This window comes from Lepisosteus oculatus, chromosome 6 (assembly GCF_040954835.1).
Source record: "Lepisosteus oculatus isolate fLepOcu1 chromosome 6, fLepOcu1.hap2, whole genome shotgun sequence".
Taxonomy (NCBI): Eukaryota; Metazoa; Chordata; class Actinopteri; order Semionotiformes; family Lepisosteidae; genus Lepisosteus; species Lepisosteus oculatus.
Window position 1 is genome coordinate 925,781 of NC_090701.1, and position 15,292 is coordinate 941,072.

General features: G+C 41.2%; 1 protein-coding gene across 5 annotated transcripts in view; it reads right to left on the bottom strand.

The window, feature by feature from the left end:
- Positions 1-15,292, bottom strand: part of ctnnd2a (catenin (cadherin-associated protein), delta 2a) — a 302,050-nt gene that overhangs the window by 85,169 nt on the left and 201,589 nt on the right. For all 5 annotated transcript variants that reach the window (XM_015354990.2, XM_015354991.2, XM_015354992.2 and 2 more), the window contains 2 exons: positions 9,100-9,232; positions 1,762-1,975 (listed from right to left, as the gene is read on the bottom strand). In XM_015354990.2, coding sequence (XP_015210476.1) covers positions 1,762-1,975; positions 9,100-9,232 — 347 coding nt within the window. The remainder of the gene's footprint in view (positions 1-1,761; positions 1,976-9,099; positions 9,233-15,292) is intronic.

A 15,292-nucleotide genomic window follows, 5' to 3' on the forward strand; every position in this document is an offset into this window, starting at 1 on the left:
AACTGTATAGTTAATGTTTTAGAATATACAGTAAATGAAGGAATAGCATATTAAAATTATACAGTGCACTGCTAAAACCTCAATTACAATTTTGAATTGTACACAATTTTTGTCAGCACCATACAAAAGCATTCTGTAATCCATTCAGAGAACAAAAACAACCAGATACATTCCTGTGCCTAAAGGAAAGGTTCTACACTACCAGGCCAAAAGAACTGAATCTCTTCAGTCTTGAGAGAAGCCTACAAGGGCACATGGGCGATGTTTTCCAGATCCTTTAACGCATTGACTTCTTCAGCGACAACAGTGAAATCATCTGAGACCAGGAGGAGACCATGATAAGCGGTATGATAAGTAATTACCAGAGAAGAGACAACCACAGCAGGACCTTTTTAATAATTATATATAGAAATCAAGCCTTTCAACCTTTTCAGGAGAGAGTCACAGGGAATGGAGCTTCTCTTGACATGGTGACAGAATTCATTTTCAGCAAGTCAGGGTGTTGCCAATCAGAGAAGTTGTTTTATTTATTTTTTACATAGTTATACAAAACAGAATTTGAAGTCTTTGATTTCTTAGTGTGATAACTGTTAGCTGCCAGGACCATTTTTTTCCCATTGGCAGTGATGTGATACTGTAATATGATCAGTCAATTAGGATGCACGCATCCCCCAGACCTATTTCATGCTACAAATCATAGCTCTTTTATTTCAAGTGACAGCCAATTAAAGGGGAGTGGTAGGTGAAGGACATCATAAACAGAGACAGAAATAACCCTGGGGGCATCAGTTTACAGCTCTTACAGCTCTGCAGGACAAAGTCACTCCTGACCAAGACACCTCCCCCACTTCAACTCCAAACCGGAGGAGTTGTTCTGTGGCGCAGACGATGGCAGCAGGAAGCTCTACCCATTAAACATATTGAGATGAGCCCGTATTTATTTCAGGGCACTAGAGCTGACTCAATAAAGACACATTTTCAGAAATGTGTTTTTGTATATTATTATAAGGGACAGTAATAGTCACAATAACAATGACAGTAATAGAGTGGGTTCTATATATACTGTATACTATATTCAATGCATTTATCTACAGTAGATCACAGGATAAGAATTATTCACAGAACACAGTTTGAGTAATAAAATTGTATGGAACACAGATTGTTAGTTATGAACACAGATGAATAAACTACTGACTGTAGCTGTAAATTTTGAGTGGATGCTGAATCAACCTCTTTCTAAAATGTGGGAGGGAAACTTTACTCCAAAGAAATTTTCCTTACAATTTCCTGACTAAAGCTCAAAGGAGAGGTGAGTCACCAGAAACTTACAACCATTTACTTCTTGGTTCATTTTGTTTTTAATATGATTTCATCTTAATAACAACGATACTACATAACAATTCAACATTTTGGCGGCTTTCCCTACCATCTGAAATAAATATTGGTCTAAAAACGAATGAAATATTTTTCGTTTTGCCAACTGTGAGTGCAAATTCTAACTTTTGGTGCATATATTTTACAAACTGCATTGAACGTCGGAACCAAGACTATGTTTTTTAAGTTGCCTCGCAGGCACCAGAAAAAAAAAAGAAACCCATACTCTTTGTAATTTCACTCCTCTCTATGATGGAGTAATTCCTATAAGGTAATATAATAAAATGATTTCCATTTCTCTGTGACGCCCCAGACTTTCTGAAGCCCTGCAGGCGTGCCAGTGGGTCATGTCCCGGCAGCATGTCTGCGGCTCGTGCCCGAGCTCACCTGTGACCAGCTCCCTGATCTCCACGTCCGCAGTCTTCCGCAGCAGCCGGACCAGCGCAGGAATCCCCCCGCAGTTCTTCAGCGCGATTTTGTTGTCGTCGTTCGCCTTCCCGTAGACCAGGTTCCTCAGGGCCCCGCAGGCACTCCTGTGCACCTCGCCCATGCGGTGATCCAGCAGGTCCACGAGCAACTGAATCCCCCCTTGTCTCCGGATCTGCAGGGACAGACGGGAAAGGAGGTTTTTTATGCCATCTATCTCTTCGTTTTCCGGTTCTCACGGCACAGGTGCGTGTTGGAAGAGAAGCTACACTGCGCAGACCAGGCTCCTGGAACACACTGTGACTTTTGCGAGTCATTAAGGCAAGAATGATCTGCTTTCGGGAAGCCAGAGAAAGCAACTGGTAGGGACAGATGTAATTATTTGGCACATTACTGGTTATTTGCCCCTTACCCTGAATACCGCTACTTCGCAAAGCCATTAGCAGAGTCAAACCAAGCCGATTCCTTCAGAAGGGACAGCAGGAGCCAGGGACACAGGTGGGAGCCATGGAGAAGTGTATTTAAAACTGTGAACAGGGGCACTTGCATTTCTTTACCCAGATTCTTGTGGGGATGTGGAACAAGCTGCCCAGCCACGTGGTTGAAGCCGATACCTTGGCTTCTTTCAAGAAATGACCGGATAATATCCTTGGATCTGTCAAGCACTAGCTACCTGAAGCGACAGATGGGCCAGGTGGCTTTCTCTCCTTTGCAAACTTTCGCATGTTCTGAAGCAACTGCCTAATTAAGCACCTAGGAGAATCCATGGAGTTGCCTGTGTCTCCTCTTGCCGATTGGCCAGGCTGTTGTCCAGCTTGCTGTGGCTCTACTTGGTATGCAAGAGGGATGGAAGACGGATGAACATATTACTGTCATAAATATACATGTCTTATTTGCAGATTATACACAGGAAGGAAATTTTTGCCTCACTACTACAGCTGGTGTATCTAACCTGCTCTGTATTAAGGACAGAACTACTTCTATTGGATTTCAGATGCGATTAGCTGCTGGGAAGTGACAGTGATGGGATTCTGAATGCAGTGCCAAAGCCCGGCAGATGTACGTTTCAGTATAATCTGCCAAAACAAATCAATAACATTGCTCTATATCTGTCTTCTAATTAGGACGGGTTTAGTAGGACGTGAGTATATCTCAGATGGTGGACAGACAGCTTGTTTTATTGACTAATTTGAATCTATGAAAATGCTTCTATTGTCAACTTATGTGAAGAAAACATGAACAATGAAAAAGTTTGCCGAAGGTTCCTAGTCTTAGTGAAGCTCAAGTGACAGCAAACTCATCTTGACTTATTGCACACGTCAATACAAGAAAATTCTTGGACTTTGCCAGACATACAGTACTTTTGGCAAACAATTCAATCGTACTTAAAATTTAAAATTGCCTCAGAACTGGATGCTAAGGTGCTCCTTTCTGTAGGATGACATTCTGATCCCTGTTTGGGGTGTGGCCAGTGCCGGAGAGATGGCGGACAAGCTGCATGAGTCATGGGGAAACTTGGGAGAGAGCACTGGAGCTGAGGCAGCCCAGATTCCTGCAGCACCAGGGGAATAACAGGATGGTGACTGAGCTTCACTCCACCCTGGAATGGTAGGACTGGAGCCTGATGGCAAACTTCACACTGTAGTGCTCTCAGCAAAACACATCTCTGAAATCCTGCCGCTGATGAACTCTGCACACGTGCCAGCTTATGCTGTAAGACGTCATTGCAATGCAGACATTAGCTACTGTGTGACACATGTGAATGATCCTCTCTAAACACCCAAAGCTGTGCATGATGCAAGCCCCTGAGGTCAAAAGAAGAGTGATTAGTTATTGACAACTATTAATAATAAATGACATGTGAATTTCTTCCTTTGCTACCTCAATTTCTTGCAGACATCTAAACACCATGATCTGCTTTCTGGCTTGCTGTAGTTAGTTATTTTACTGCTCTTTGACCGGGAACAGTTTTTCTGAGATAATTTGTAAGCAACCACAACAAAATAGGAACCATCTCAGCAAGACTGCAGGAAAGTACAGCAATTTTTTTCATTGCCCCTAATTATCTGAAAAGAAAAGCAGAGGAAGAAACACTGAGTGCCATCCAGCTGATCTGAAAAAAAATTCACCACATTTCCAGTGCAGCACGCATTTCGTGCAGGTGGAAAAAGACTGTGCTTGCTTCAGGTCAAAGGCACTTTCACTGAAGCAGCATGTTAATCGGTTCCCAGACCTTACTGATGGATGTTTAACCTTCAGTTACAATAACCCTTAATTAAATCTTGTCCTGTGGAGAAAGGGTGCTATTTAATGTGTGCTGCCGTCCCTAGAACAAGCACTTCCTGTAATTATTTCAACAACACTCAGAAACTGTTAATGACAGAGCGCAGATTCAATCAATCCCAACTTTACCCAGACCGGACACCACTTTTAATAATAAATACATGAGGAGGGGGGCAGTGTTGGTCCGCTGATGTCTTCGTCGTCTCCACATTGTCTTGCCCAGGCAGGGTCCTCAACATCAGTACCCTGCTGAGAGACTATTCCCCACCGCTCCACTGTAAAGAGAGTGACTGCCGCTCTCTCCACTGCTGGTGGTTTCATCTTTCAGTGATGTGTTCTGTGTGATCTCAATGGCACGTTCTGCATGGTTTCAATGACACAATATGAAGAGCAGCAATGATTTTCAATGCTTCCTGAGCAGGGAAGATTAATTTACTATCCTGCTGTACTGAATCACGTTTTCATGTTTTTTAAGCTTTGGTTTTACGGGTCTAACTCACTGAATTTTAAAATTATGCTGGACATTGAGATCATGCTCATCTGGAGGAGTCGTATATTAATTTTTACTTTTATTTTGTGTTCCTCTGTAGAACTTGACAACTTGCAGCAACCAAATCAAATTAGAAGAGTCGGAAGTGGAGATGGTGCACAGAGCAATGGGATTAGTGGAAACGTATGGCATGAAGGAACCTTTTTTTAAATCACCAAGATAGTATTCAGTTCTGTTCTTCAATAGAATAATATTATACCTTTGATCAGGCCTAGCATTAGCAGAGAAGTGAAGCAAGGTAACAGATTTACATAACGCAATATTCACAATGATCCTGCTTTCTTTCCAAAACTTATTTTGGGAAAAAAAGGTGCATAAATGATGCAATTTCTGAAGGAGAACTTTCTCTAACTTACAGAGTTAGATCTGAAGAAAGATGACGTAATTCATGAATTGGAATTTATGGACACATAATGACATCATTTACATATATGATAATTACTCATTACTGTATAAGTATTCAAATCATATCACAACACAGCTGGCTGTGCAGCTTCCTGTCCCTGAGCAACCTGCAGCTACAGTATCTGGAGCCTGTCACGTACTCTCGCATTCTGACTTCTGATACTGCTGCTTCTATTTTTTTGCAGTTATCATTATGACCTGAATGGAAATTTAAACGATGCATTTCCCATACTTGGACAGTTGAGAAGTGAAATACAAACACATTATACTCTTATAATGTATTAATATAGAATGTATCACAATGTAACAGATAATGCTGGTTAAAGAAGTTCGCAGGCCGGCCCGAACAGTAAGGGGCCCAGATGTACTGTACCAAAGTGTGACAATAATTACATTCTTATCTATAAAAGCATGATACCCCTGTGTTGATTTTACACGGCGGTGTTGGAAGAACAGTCACAGGCTTCTCAGACATTCTCCCTATGAGTGCGCTCTGTCTACCTTCGGATAAATCTGGAGCCCACCCCTGCACAGACAGCAGTGGAGAAAACCGCAATACCACGCCAAGGAGACTATAACATCTGGGCTAAGATAAAGGGATCAGTCTGACTTTTTCCAACCTGAGGACGAAGGCGTTTTACAGTGTTTTATGTTAAATCGCAAACATCTGGGATAAAAAACAGCAAATTCTATACCAAATCCTAGGACAGCTGAAATCTGGTCACTTTTCCATTGTCCTTCTCCATGAAATTCTGCAAACCAGAGCAGGGTGTTTTGCCATTTGCCATTATTCATTATTCCACTTACAGTACATACTCCATATATCACTAGCGACACACAAAACATTTTTGTATGAACTCTCCTGAATAACACAGGACATCTACAGTATGTTTTTTTTTACTTAAATAAAACTTTGCACATACAGCTCATGTTCAGAATGTGCTTCCAACTGGGAGAAAGGGGACTGCAATCTCAGCTTGGTTTTTTTTGTATCCTTGTGCATGCCGCAGCTTGAAAAATACATTTTCTACCGACAGGATCAAAGATGTGCTATTCATGGAAAAGTACTGTCTCTCCCATCCTTCTGAAGATTTTGTTTTTAATCTAGAGGAGTGCATAATAGGGGCAGCACTGTGGCACAGTGGTCAGCATTGCTGCCTCACAGCACTGGGGCCCTGGGTTCAGCTCCTGGGATAAGTGTGTTCTCCCTGTGTTCGTGTGGGTTTCCTCCCACAATCCAAAAGCATACTGGTAGACTAGTTGGCTTCTGGGAAAATCAGCCCTTGTGTGAGTGTGTGTGTGTTTGTACTTGTGTCAGCCGTGTGATAAACTGGTGTCCCCTCCAGGGTGTATCCTGCTTTGAGCCTGTTGCTTGCCAGGATAGGCTCCAGCTCCCCCGCGACCCTGAATTGAATAGAAAATGGATGGGGTGTATAACAGGCTGTTCTGGAATTAATTATTTAGCTTTGCTGTTTGTTTATTCAGTGTAGCTCTTACCACAGGGAGAGCACTTAATGGCTTACTGTTGACGTCTGATCTGACTGTTTTTAAACAGATTCAGATACATGTATATTTATTCTTTCAGTTTATTTCCACCACCTTACAAACCATTAAGTCTTAGGGAAACAATTACTGGGCTCAGGTGCCTCAGATTCTTGTCAATAGTGTTTTTTCTTTCTGTGTGGCTGCTCCTTTAGAAGCTATTAATACAGCTAGTGTTCTGGAAAGCAGTATCACATTTGGCGGAGCAACGGCTCAGGATCTTGAGACTAGGACAGAATTCTGTCTTGAGTAGTGTCTGATTTACCAATGGAGATACTGTGAATACTGTGTATGCAGATGCGATCTCGTCACACCATCAGAACACCTTCACAACACTCTAGCACGAGTGTTTCCAGCAGCCTAGCTGACAGTGGCTCTGTGCTCTCTCACTGCTCTCTGTTCCCTGCTCTCTCACTGCTCTCTGTTCCCTGCTCTCTCACTGCTCTCTCTCACTGCTCTCTTTCTCTGCTCTCACTCTGCTCTCTGCTCTCACTCTGCTCTCTGCTCTCACTCTGCTCTCTGCTCTCTCTGCTCTCACTCTGTTCTCTGCTCTCACTCTGCTCTCACTCTGCTCTCACTCTGCTCTCTGCTCTCTGCTCTCACTCTGCTCTCACTCTGCTCTCACTCTGCTCTCACTCTGCTCTCACTCTGCTCTCTGCTCTCTCTGCTCTCACTCTGTTCTCTGCTCTCACTCTGTTCTCTGCTCTCTCTGCTGGGAGCCACCAAACTGTGCCGAAGCACTACTGAGTGATACAAGCTCACCTCCAGGCTCTCGCCACTGGGACCATGGTGTCTTTTCATTAGCATAGCTCATCATTTGTATTCCAGCTCTAGGCAAACTGGAGGACAACAAGGGCTCCATCAATCCATCAACGTTGCTATTTAAGTTCCTCCTGGAACAACCTGTTCCCCAGTCACGACTAAACTGTTCCACAGCAGTTCTCCGACATCCCAGAGGAATTAGGTCTTTGCTTTCTGGTGTCTCCAGTTAACACACACATTTACATATGTACTGCGTCCATGGATCCTGGATAACAAAGGCTGATTAATGCTCATCCTGATGTTTATATAGCTTTCGTCCAGGAAGTGTAAAAAACAGGGATTTCCAGGGACTGTCATATCAAATAAAATACATCTTATTGTGTCCATTAGTTCTCCTCCTGGTACAAGCAAAAAGACTTCTAACATTTTCTGGAAGGAGCTCTTATCAACAGGCACAACATGGACAGTACACATGCTTGAAATGTCAGCCACGCTCTGAGCAAAGAATTGTTCCCTTTCTTCTCCTCAGAGTGGGACTCCTGTCTGTGCCCTTGGAGGATTCCTGCTGCGGCTGGGGAATCGGTCCACCGTATCAAGAGATGACCACAGATAAACTGGCTCTCTCCTGTGTTGAAAAGCCTTGTTTTACAACTTTTCAGCTGATAAGTGCACACTGGTACTGTACATGTACTGTACATTTTTTGCAAAACAACATAATGAAAATACAGATCAGTGCAAAGAGACTGTGGAACGAACAAAAAAATGTGAGGAAAGGAAAAGAAAAGTGCAAAAAATCTTCGCATTCCTTTAAGGGACATAGCAATTTGCCATATACTCACTTATTAATCCTTTACAATATAAAGCAAGTTCCTTCAATAAATCAATAAATAATTCTTCAAAAATAATTTTTATTCTTGTTTAAATTGGGAACCGTGTCAGCATGTGTTGGTTTCAAATGATCAAGTAAAGCTTGTTGAAAGCAGAAAGAGGAAACTAGAAAGTAGAAGTTTCTGTCAAATCTATTTCTGTCATTTATGTCTACTGAAAAGGAGAAATAAGCTTCTTCTTTCCGCTTTCCACTATGAAATTAACTTTAACTTTCACTTGCTCTCCTGCTGTAAATGTCAGAAGTCTGCAGGTACAGTAGGTTTATTATCAGGCGTTTCCCCAGTATGTAAATTACTTCATCATTTTTGAGGTCAGTTCCAAGACAAAGACATTAAAGACGGTCAATTCCTTCAAACTTCTCTCCCAGTCTGCGATATCACATGCGAAAATGAGCACTGGCCCTTAGTTGACTTTGTTGTCATATCTTCAGAAAGGTCATGTCTTCAGACACACCAGGCTAAGGCTCTCACTCTCACAGTCTGTACAGGTGCCAGCGATGTCGAATTACCACATGGCACACATGTTACATTCTTCAGTGAAACGTTTAGGAGGCTTGCCCTTATTGTCGTGAAAGTGGGGGAAATTATTCTGAAATTAGCAGAAGTCCTGCTGGGACACTACGTGAAAAAAAAAACACAAGAACAGCAGGTGGCTGAGCTGGTCCGATTTTCTGTAAGGAAGAACGCTTTCAAGCCGTAATGTGACAGCGCAGGACACATGCTGTTTCACAAACACCATCCCCTGCTCTGTTTTGTGCTTTAAATAGCAACACCTAGCCTCTCGAATCCGTGCTGCTGTGCTTTGCAGAGCGGAGGCACAGAAAGGCGTGCGTTCAGGACGGCGGCACGGCCTGATTACGTCTCCGTTACCTCTGCTTTGATCTTGTTGTCTCCGAAACAGAGGTGTTGCAGGTAGGCGGCAGCATTGGACTGCACCGAGGGGAACTGGTGTTGCAGCATCTGGATGACCTCAGGGAGCTCTGGGTCTCGCCATCCGAACTCCCTAAACACACACAGAGAGAGAGAGAGAACCAAGAGCACTTAACACAGCCTTCAGGACCCAGCAGAGCCAGTAGTTTCAGAATGGCCTAAAAACAGCTGTTTTTCACACTGTATCAAAGATTCAAAGATTGATGACCTGCCCACTTGAGTTGTCCATGAACTTTTTAATGAACAGAATAAGTTTCTTATTGCTACTGTAGGTCTGTTTAACATGCCACGTTTGAAACAATCAAGGTTGCTGATTGCGAAGTTCCCAGTAATCACCTTTTATCCTCCCTCATTGTCTTTGCATTACTTCTTTGATGTGTTCCTCACTTTTAAGTCTTTTGTTTCCAGCAAGGCTGCAGGACAGGCTCTCTAAGTGGAAAGGTATTTAAGTGGGGGGATTAGGTAGCTTCATACAGCAACCTAACCATCTGCAGCGAGGTTTTTGAAAAAAAAGAAAGGAAGGAAAACATGGTTACAAATCTTCATTTTGTCCAAACGAAGGATTTTATTCCAGACGGGTTTACAAGGGGATTTTTTCAAGCGTGACATTAAAATGGAGCTTTGAGATTTTTCATAGAGATGATGATGTTACCATACATAAAGAATCTTTCATAATAACGCAGATATCGCTTCGCTTTACGCAAAGTGTTCTGCAGTTGACATTTACAGGGGCACCTTTATGCACACAGAAAAAAACATCCTGTGGTTCCCACTATGAAGGTCTCTCATGATGAGACTGTAGAATTACTGATTAACCCAATCAATCAGCCAGCCAATTCATTAAAACAGCATTGACAGCAAAAGAGCAAAAAGAAATAAAGCACTGACACCAGTTCAGGGCACACGCCTTACATACTGTATGCTGCCATGTCATTCCTAATCCTAAACACATGAATAAAATTCAGAACACTGTACAGTACATATAGAAACATAAACACATACTGTATCTTTATTTTAGCACCGACACTGTAAGTTGGTGTTACGTTTTCGGTGCCCTGAGGTTTTCAACCTGATGTTTCCACTGGTTGCCATGGTGACAGAAGTTCTTGAGAAATGGAACCACACTAATGGGCAGCACACTTGCAGTGACACAGCATACTCTGGTTTTATCCATTGTTATTTCCAGACACTTTGCATCCTTTTGCAGTACACAGGAGCTGGCAATATGGCAGTATGTTTTTGGGCACTTCGGATGGACACATTAAACTAACTAATCTAACATTTACAGATGGTAAAGATAGCAGTCGTTCTGTTTTACAAACTCTTCCAGGTAACAAGCTGTCTTGAAGAGACGCTGCAATGATGGAGTTAAAGTGAAACACGAAGTGAAAAGTTAAACCAAAACTCTTCCTCACAAAACTGTCACTGTACAGCATAAAATTAGCTAAACCAATGTGCTTACTGCCACAGTACCAGGCTCACTTTGGTTGTGAGATTGTAATATAATGAACTGTCTGATAGAGTTAATTTAACATTTAAAACTCAAAAGGCAAGCATTAGCTAATTACTAAATATTTGCTGGGAGTTAAAAAAGAAATTAAAGAATATGTTATTCTTTCAAATGTATCCAAAAGGCATTTCCACATTATTAACACTCGTACTACTGTGATAATAACTCTTTTTTAAACATAATAATGAATATCCAGAAATACCTACAGTACACTTGTGTGATTGATTGATTTTTTCACATGTTTATTCGTACTGTATTATATTAGCTTTGTGCTTCTGAGACGTCCAGGCTGACTGACAGTGAACTCTGTGTGTGCTCCAGACTGCAGATGCAGGTCTCGCAACGCTGCTCCACCGATACGTCAGATTGGTTTTGGAGTAAATGATGAGAGGCATTTAAAAGCCGACACACAATCTTTTTTGCCATTTCTCATTTGTTGCATTTTGAGTGCCTCTCGGTATGTGACAAACTAATTCTTAGTTTTTCTGGGCTGAGGCTAAGTAAAAAAATCCATTTCTAAAAAGCGCTGCCAAGGATGGGAACATGCACAAAACCAGGACAGAGGTTGGCATCCAGAGGCACTGACGTGTCTTCACTGATTGTAGGAGGCTTGTTAGAATTGCAGATGCACCGCAGCAGAAATTAATAAGCATGTTTTGAAATGCTTCACGTTTCCTTTGTTAATTATATCACTCTTTCAGTTTAATTAGGAATGCTTTGCTCTTCCGAGAGTGTGAAAGATATGACCTACTAAGAGGGAACAGAATACTAACTACAAACAATTAACCCCAGGACCTTTGACAGCCAACAGCCCTGCTTCTGTTTGTCCAATCTGTATATGCTTGGAACAACTTATTTCACTCAATTCTGCACCAAAGAGCACACATTCCAATTCCAAACTTCCTGAGCGCACAATCCCTGCAGTTTGCCATACTCTCTACAGTACTGTATTATACAATTTATTTTTATTCTGCTTATGCTTGTTCAGCTATGATTTATGCTAAATAACCTCAAAATGCTAGACTTCCATAAATTCACAATCCATTTTCTAATTTCACTGCATTGCTCTAAACCAGCAATACAGCTTCCTGCTAATTAACACAGAAAATAAGGATGAGGTCACGGTTTTATATTGCTGGACTGCGATCTTGCATGACCCAGAGTCCCTGTTTAATGAAAACTGCACCACTTAGACTCTCTCTGCAGCTTCCCCAGATAAAATCTAGCTTTCAGCACAAGAAATTGCAAAACCCTGGGGATTATTTTTAACATCACTGATAAGAAAATAAACGACAAACATCTGACAATAAGATAAGGAAATCGGTCTGTATTAATTACAGGCTGCAGCATAACCCAAGCTTTTCACTTTAAATGTCAGTCATGCTTATAGAGATCACCTGCTGCCAAAAAAAACACACATAAAAGGTCTATAGCTGTGCTTCATATGAAGAGTAGTGTATACAGTATAGACATACAAATCTTATACATTAAAATGCCTAAATATAATGCTGAAGGAGTAGACAATCCAAATTCCATTCATGAACTCCAAAGGCAAACTATACACAAAAGGCTTGGATGGCTACAGTTTCCTTTCTGCCGGTTGCAGTACTTACAGCCGACCAGCAGGTGGCGATTGTGCTCTGCAGCACCCATCAGCAGCACACATACTGCATATGCAGCTCACTTAGCTGGCCGATTATGGGCTCAAGGGTGCTCATTAGACAATAATTATTTTGATGGAAACGCTTGCATGTCACAACAGGTCAGCTTTAAAAAATGTTGTCTGCGGTGCCCTTTTGATTTAATATGATGAAACGATTACATTTGCAACATGACAGGTAAATGGAAAAGAACAGAACCTTTCATCTTGCTAGTTTTGCTTCTTTAAAGTCCCACGACAAGTTAAAGACCTGCTGTTCTTTCGGGAACATTTTCTTTTCTGTGTTTTTTGTTAAGTGTGTTACAAACCTGGGTGAGTAGCAGGTAGACTTGCAGGGCTTCAACGCTGTTCTAGGCAGTGACTTATTCACTTCTTTCAGAGGCTGAATCACCTTTGACAGTGTGGATATCTGACATCTACAAAATCCCAAAGTCTCATACAGAAGGCTCCTGGCTGTTGGTGTGAAAGGTGCATTTTCTCAGAGACAGTGCTTTCAGACGGACTTGCTCAGAATGGATACATTGCTTTTCAGTGCCTGAGAGCATCAGTGCTTTAACAGTTTTAGCAAACACCAATTAAGTCCCCGCATGATTAGCTCTAAGTATTTCTATATTTGTAGGCATTTGGCTGGGAGGTAGAGAGCACAAAAATCCATTATTGCATCTAACCTGCGTCTATTACATCAAATAACAAATCCATAGAATGCTTCTCATCTACAGCAGAACCCGAGAGACAGAATTGCATGTTATAGCTACTAAACATTTATCTGTGCCACTGTGCCCTGATAACCACTTCTGGGAGACATATAATGCATGCATTTGTTACTGTGTTTCTGAAGCTTTTGAAAAAGCAATGGTAGTTCTTTGTTACTGGAAAATAAGTATGTGTGTGTATAATCACTGAGAACAGGAGTTCAGCTGTGATTCAAGACTATGGTAAAGCAAATTAATTAATTAGACAATACTCAAAATGATTGTGATCATAGCAATAGTATGAGGTATTACAGTAGCAGGTAAGATGTTATGTTAGGAATATTTTGAAACAGATTGATTTCAAGGGGATGTTAGGCTGACTGAAAAGTCTTCATTTGTTTGTTGTTAAGACAAGATCAGCTTTGATTTGTTGATAGCTGTGACGCCACCAAAGTCATTCACAAATTTCTACTAAGCAAAGAATATTTTGTCTGTTTTTCTTCCATTATTGTTATTAAAACTGGCATAGGACGAGCCAAGTTAAGCTGAAGTTAAGCAAGTTAGTGAATGCAGGACAAACCAACATTTGCTTCCTTGAGGAAAAGACCTTCTGCCTTTAGGACAAATCACCCAGAAAATGAAGGGAAGAGTCAGAGGAGAAGGGAGGCTCATGCTAAAAATAGATCTCTCTTAAAGGCAGCATGCTGCACAAATAATACATAATAGACCTACAGGCCTTTTACTAAATCAGACTTTAGGAATTGCAGTAAAGTGTTTATTTTTATTTTATTTTTTTCTTGAGCAAGATCCTTCTGATTTTGGGGAATGGAGTTTTTTTTTTAAGAATAGGAAAGATTTAACATTATTTTGGCAAAAAACAAGAAAAGGAAAAATGAAAGTGATTAAAACAAAAACTAAATAAAAAAGGTTTAATAGAATTCAGCTCAACATTTCCAAACACTCATCCTTTCAAAGGTTACAAGAGGAGCCCATGTGACCCATCCAGCCCATTTGGATGTACAGTATACTGTACGTTAGGCAGCATGTGGTAGTTTGGTAGCATTGAAAGAATAGACTAATTTTAGTCCTGGGCAAAACACACTCATTTAGATATTCACTGGCACACACAGATGGGCAATATTTAATGCTCAAAATCTGTAAGAAGTTTCTCTGTTCATACTACAAAACAAAATCTTTTTGTAAGATCTGCAGTCTACTATAAAACTTGGTGCCTTGGTTCTCCATATCTGATCTTCATAGGGGAAATAATCCATTAATGAACTCCTGAAATCCCAGCAAGACTGAGCCTTCCTGTTATTTCCAAGGTACAACCAATACTTCATTCCTAATGATGCATGCTTCAGCTGAGGAAGAACCTTCGGACAAATCGGCCAATCCATCATTCTTCTCCTGATACAAATGGAAAAATGAGAATGACTCATTAAAATTATAGGGTGCCTTCCCAGAGAAATGGGAAGAAAAATGATATTATCTTAAAAGATATTTAAACAAGGTCAGTGGAGAGGCAGGAAGGACTATGAAAGATGGGCTTTCAATAATTACTTTTTCATACCTCATAAAATTTAACCCCGTGTAATAACACCTGAAATTATCTATCCAGTCTCAAGAGCTAAATTGAATTGTATTTCCAGAGAGAGGTAGCTAAAAAAATCTGTACCAGTAGCATTATGTGTTAATCAATTTCTGCTCTGGAGGGCTGCCATTACTCAATACCCTGTTCCTACCAGCTGGAGTGGATCTGGTTCAATTCAGTTACCTTTTCCAATAGCGGCAGCGCAAGTGCAGACTGGTGTATGTGACCTGCAGAAATGAGTCCCGCAAAGCATTACCAGGGAAGGTAAGAACAAGTGCATAAGACAGCCACGCTCAATTTCATTTTTATAGATTTTGTTTCTGAACCGCGATTCTTTTATCAAATAAATTGAAGACAGTTGTCCTAATTGGTTGGGAAAGCAGAGACGTGTAGAGTTTTGAAATACATTTGAGAATAGATGTACAGTATCCTGCATTTGACATTTATTTTTATAATGACGTTCACTGTTTCCTTCACATTTGCAGCACTCCAGCCTGATGACCTGATTGCTGGAGTCTTTTAAGAATCACTGGGAGACCATGTGTGGTCAAGAATTTCACATGTTTTTTTTAGTTTAATTGATGTAGTGGTTGTTATATACAGGGCACTGGAGCTGCAATGCACACCCCAGCACCTTGCAGCTGGCAGCAGAGAGGCTGGGGGTTCTGTGTTTTCTC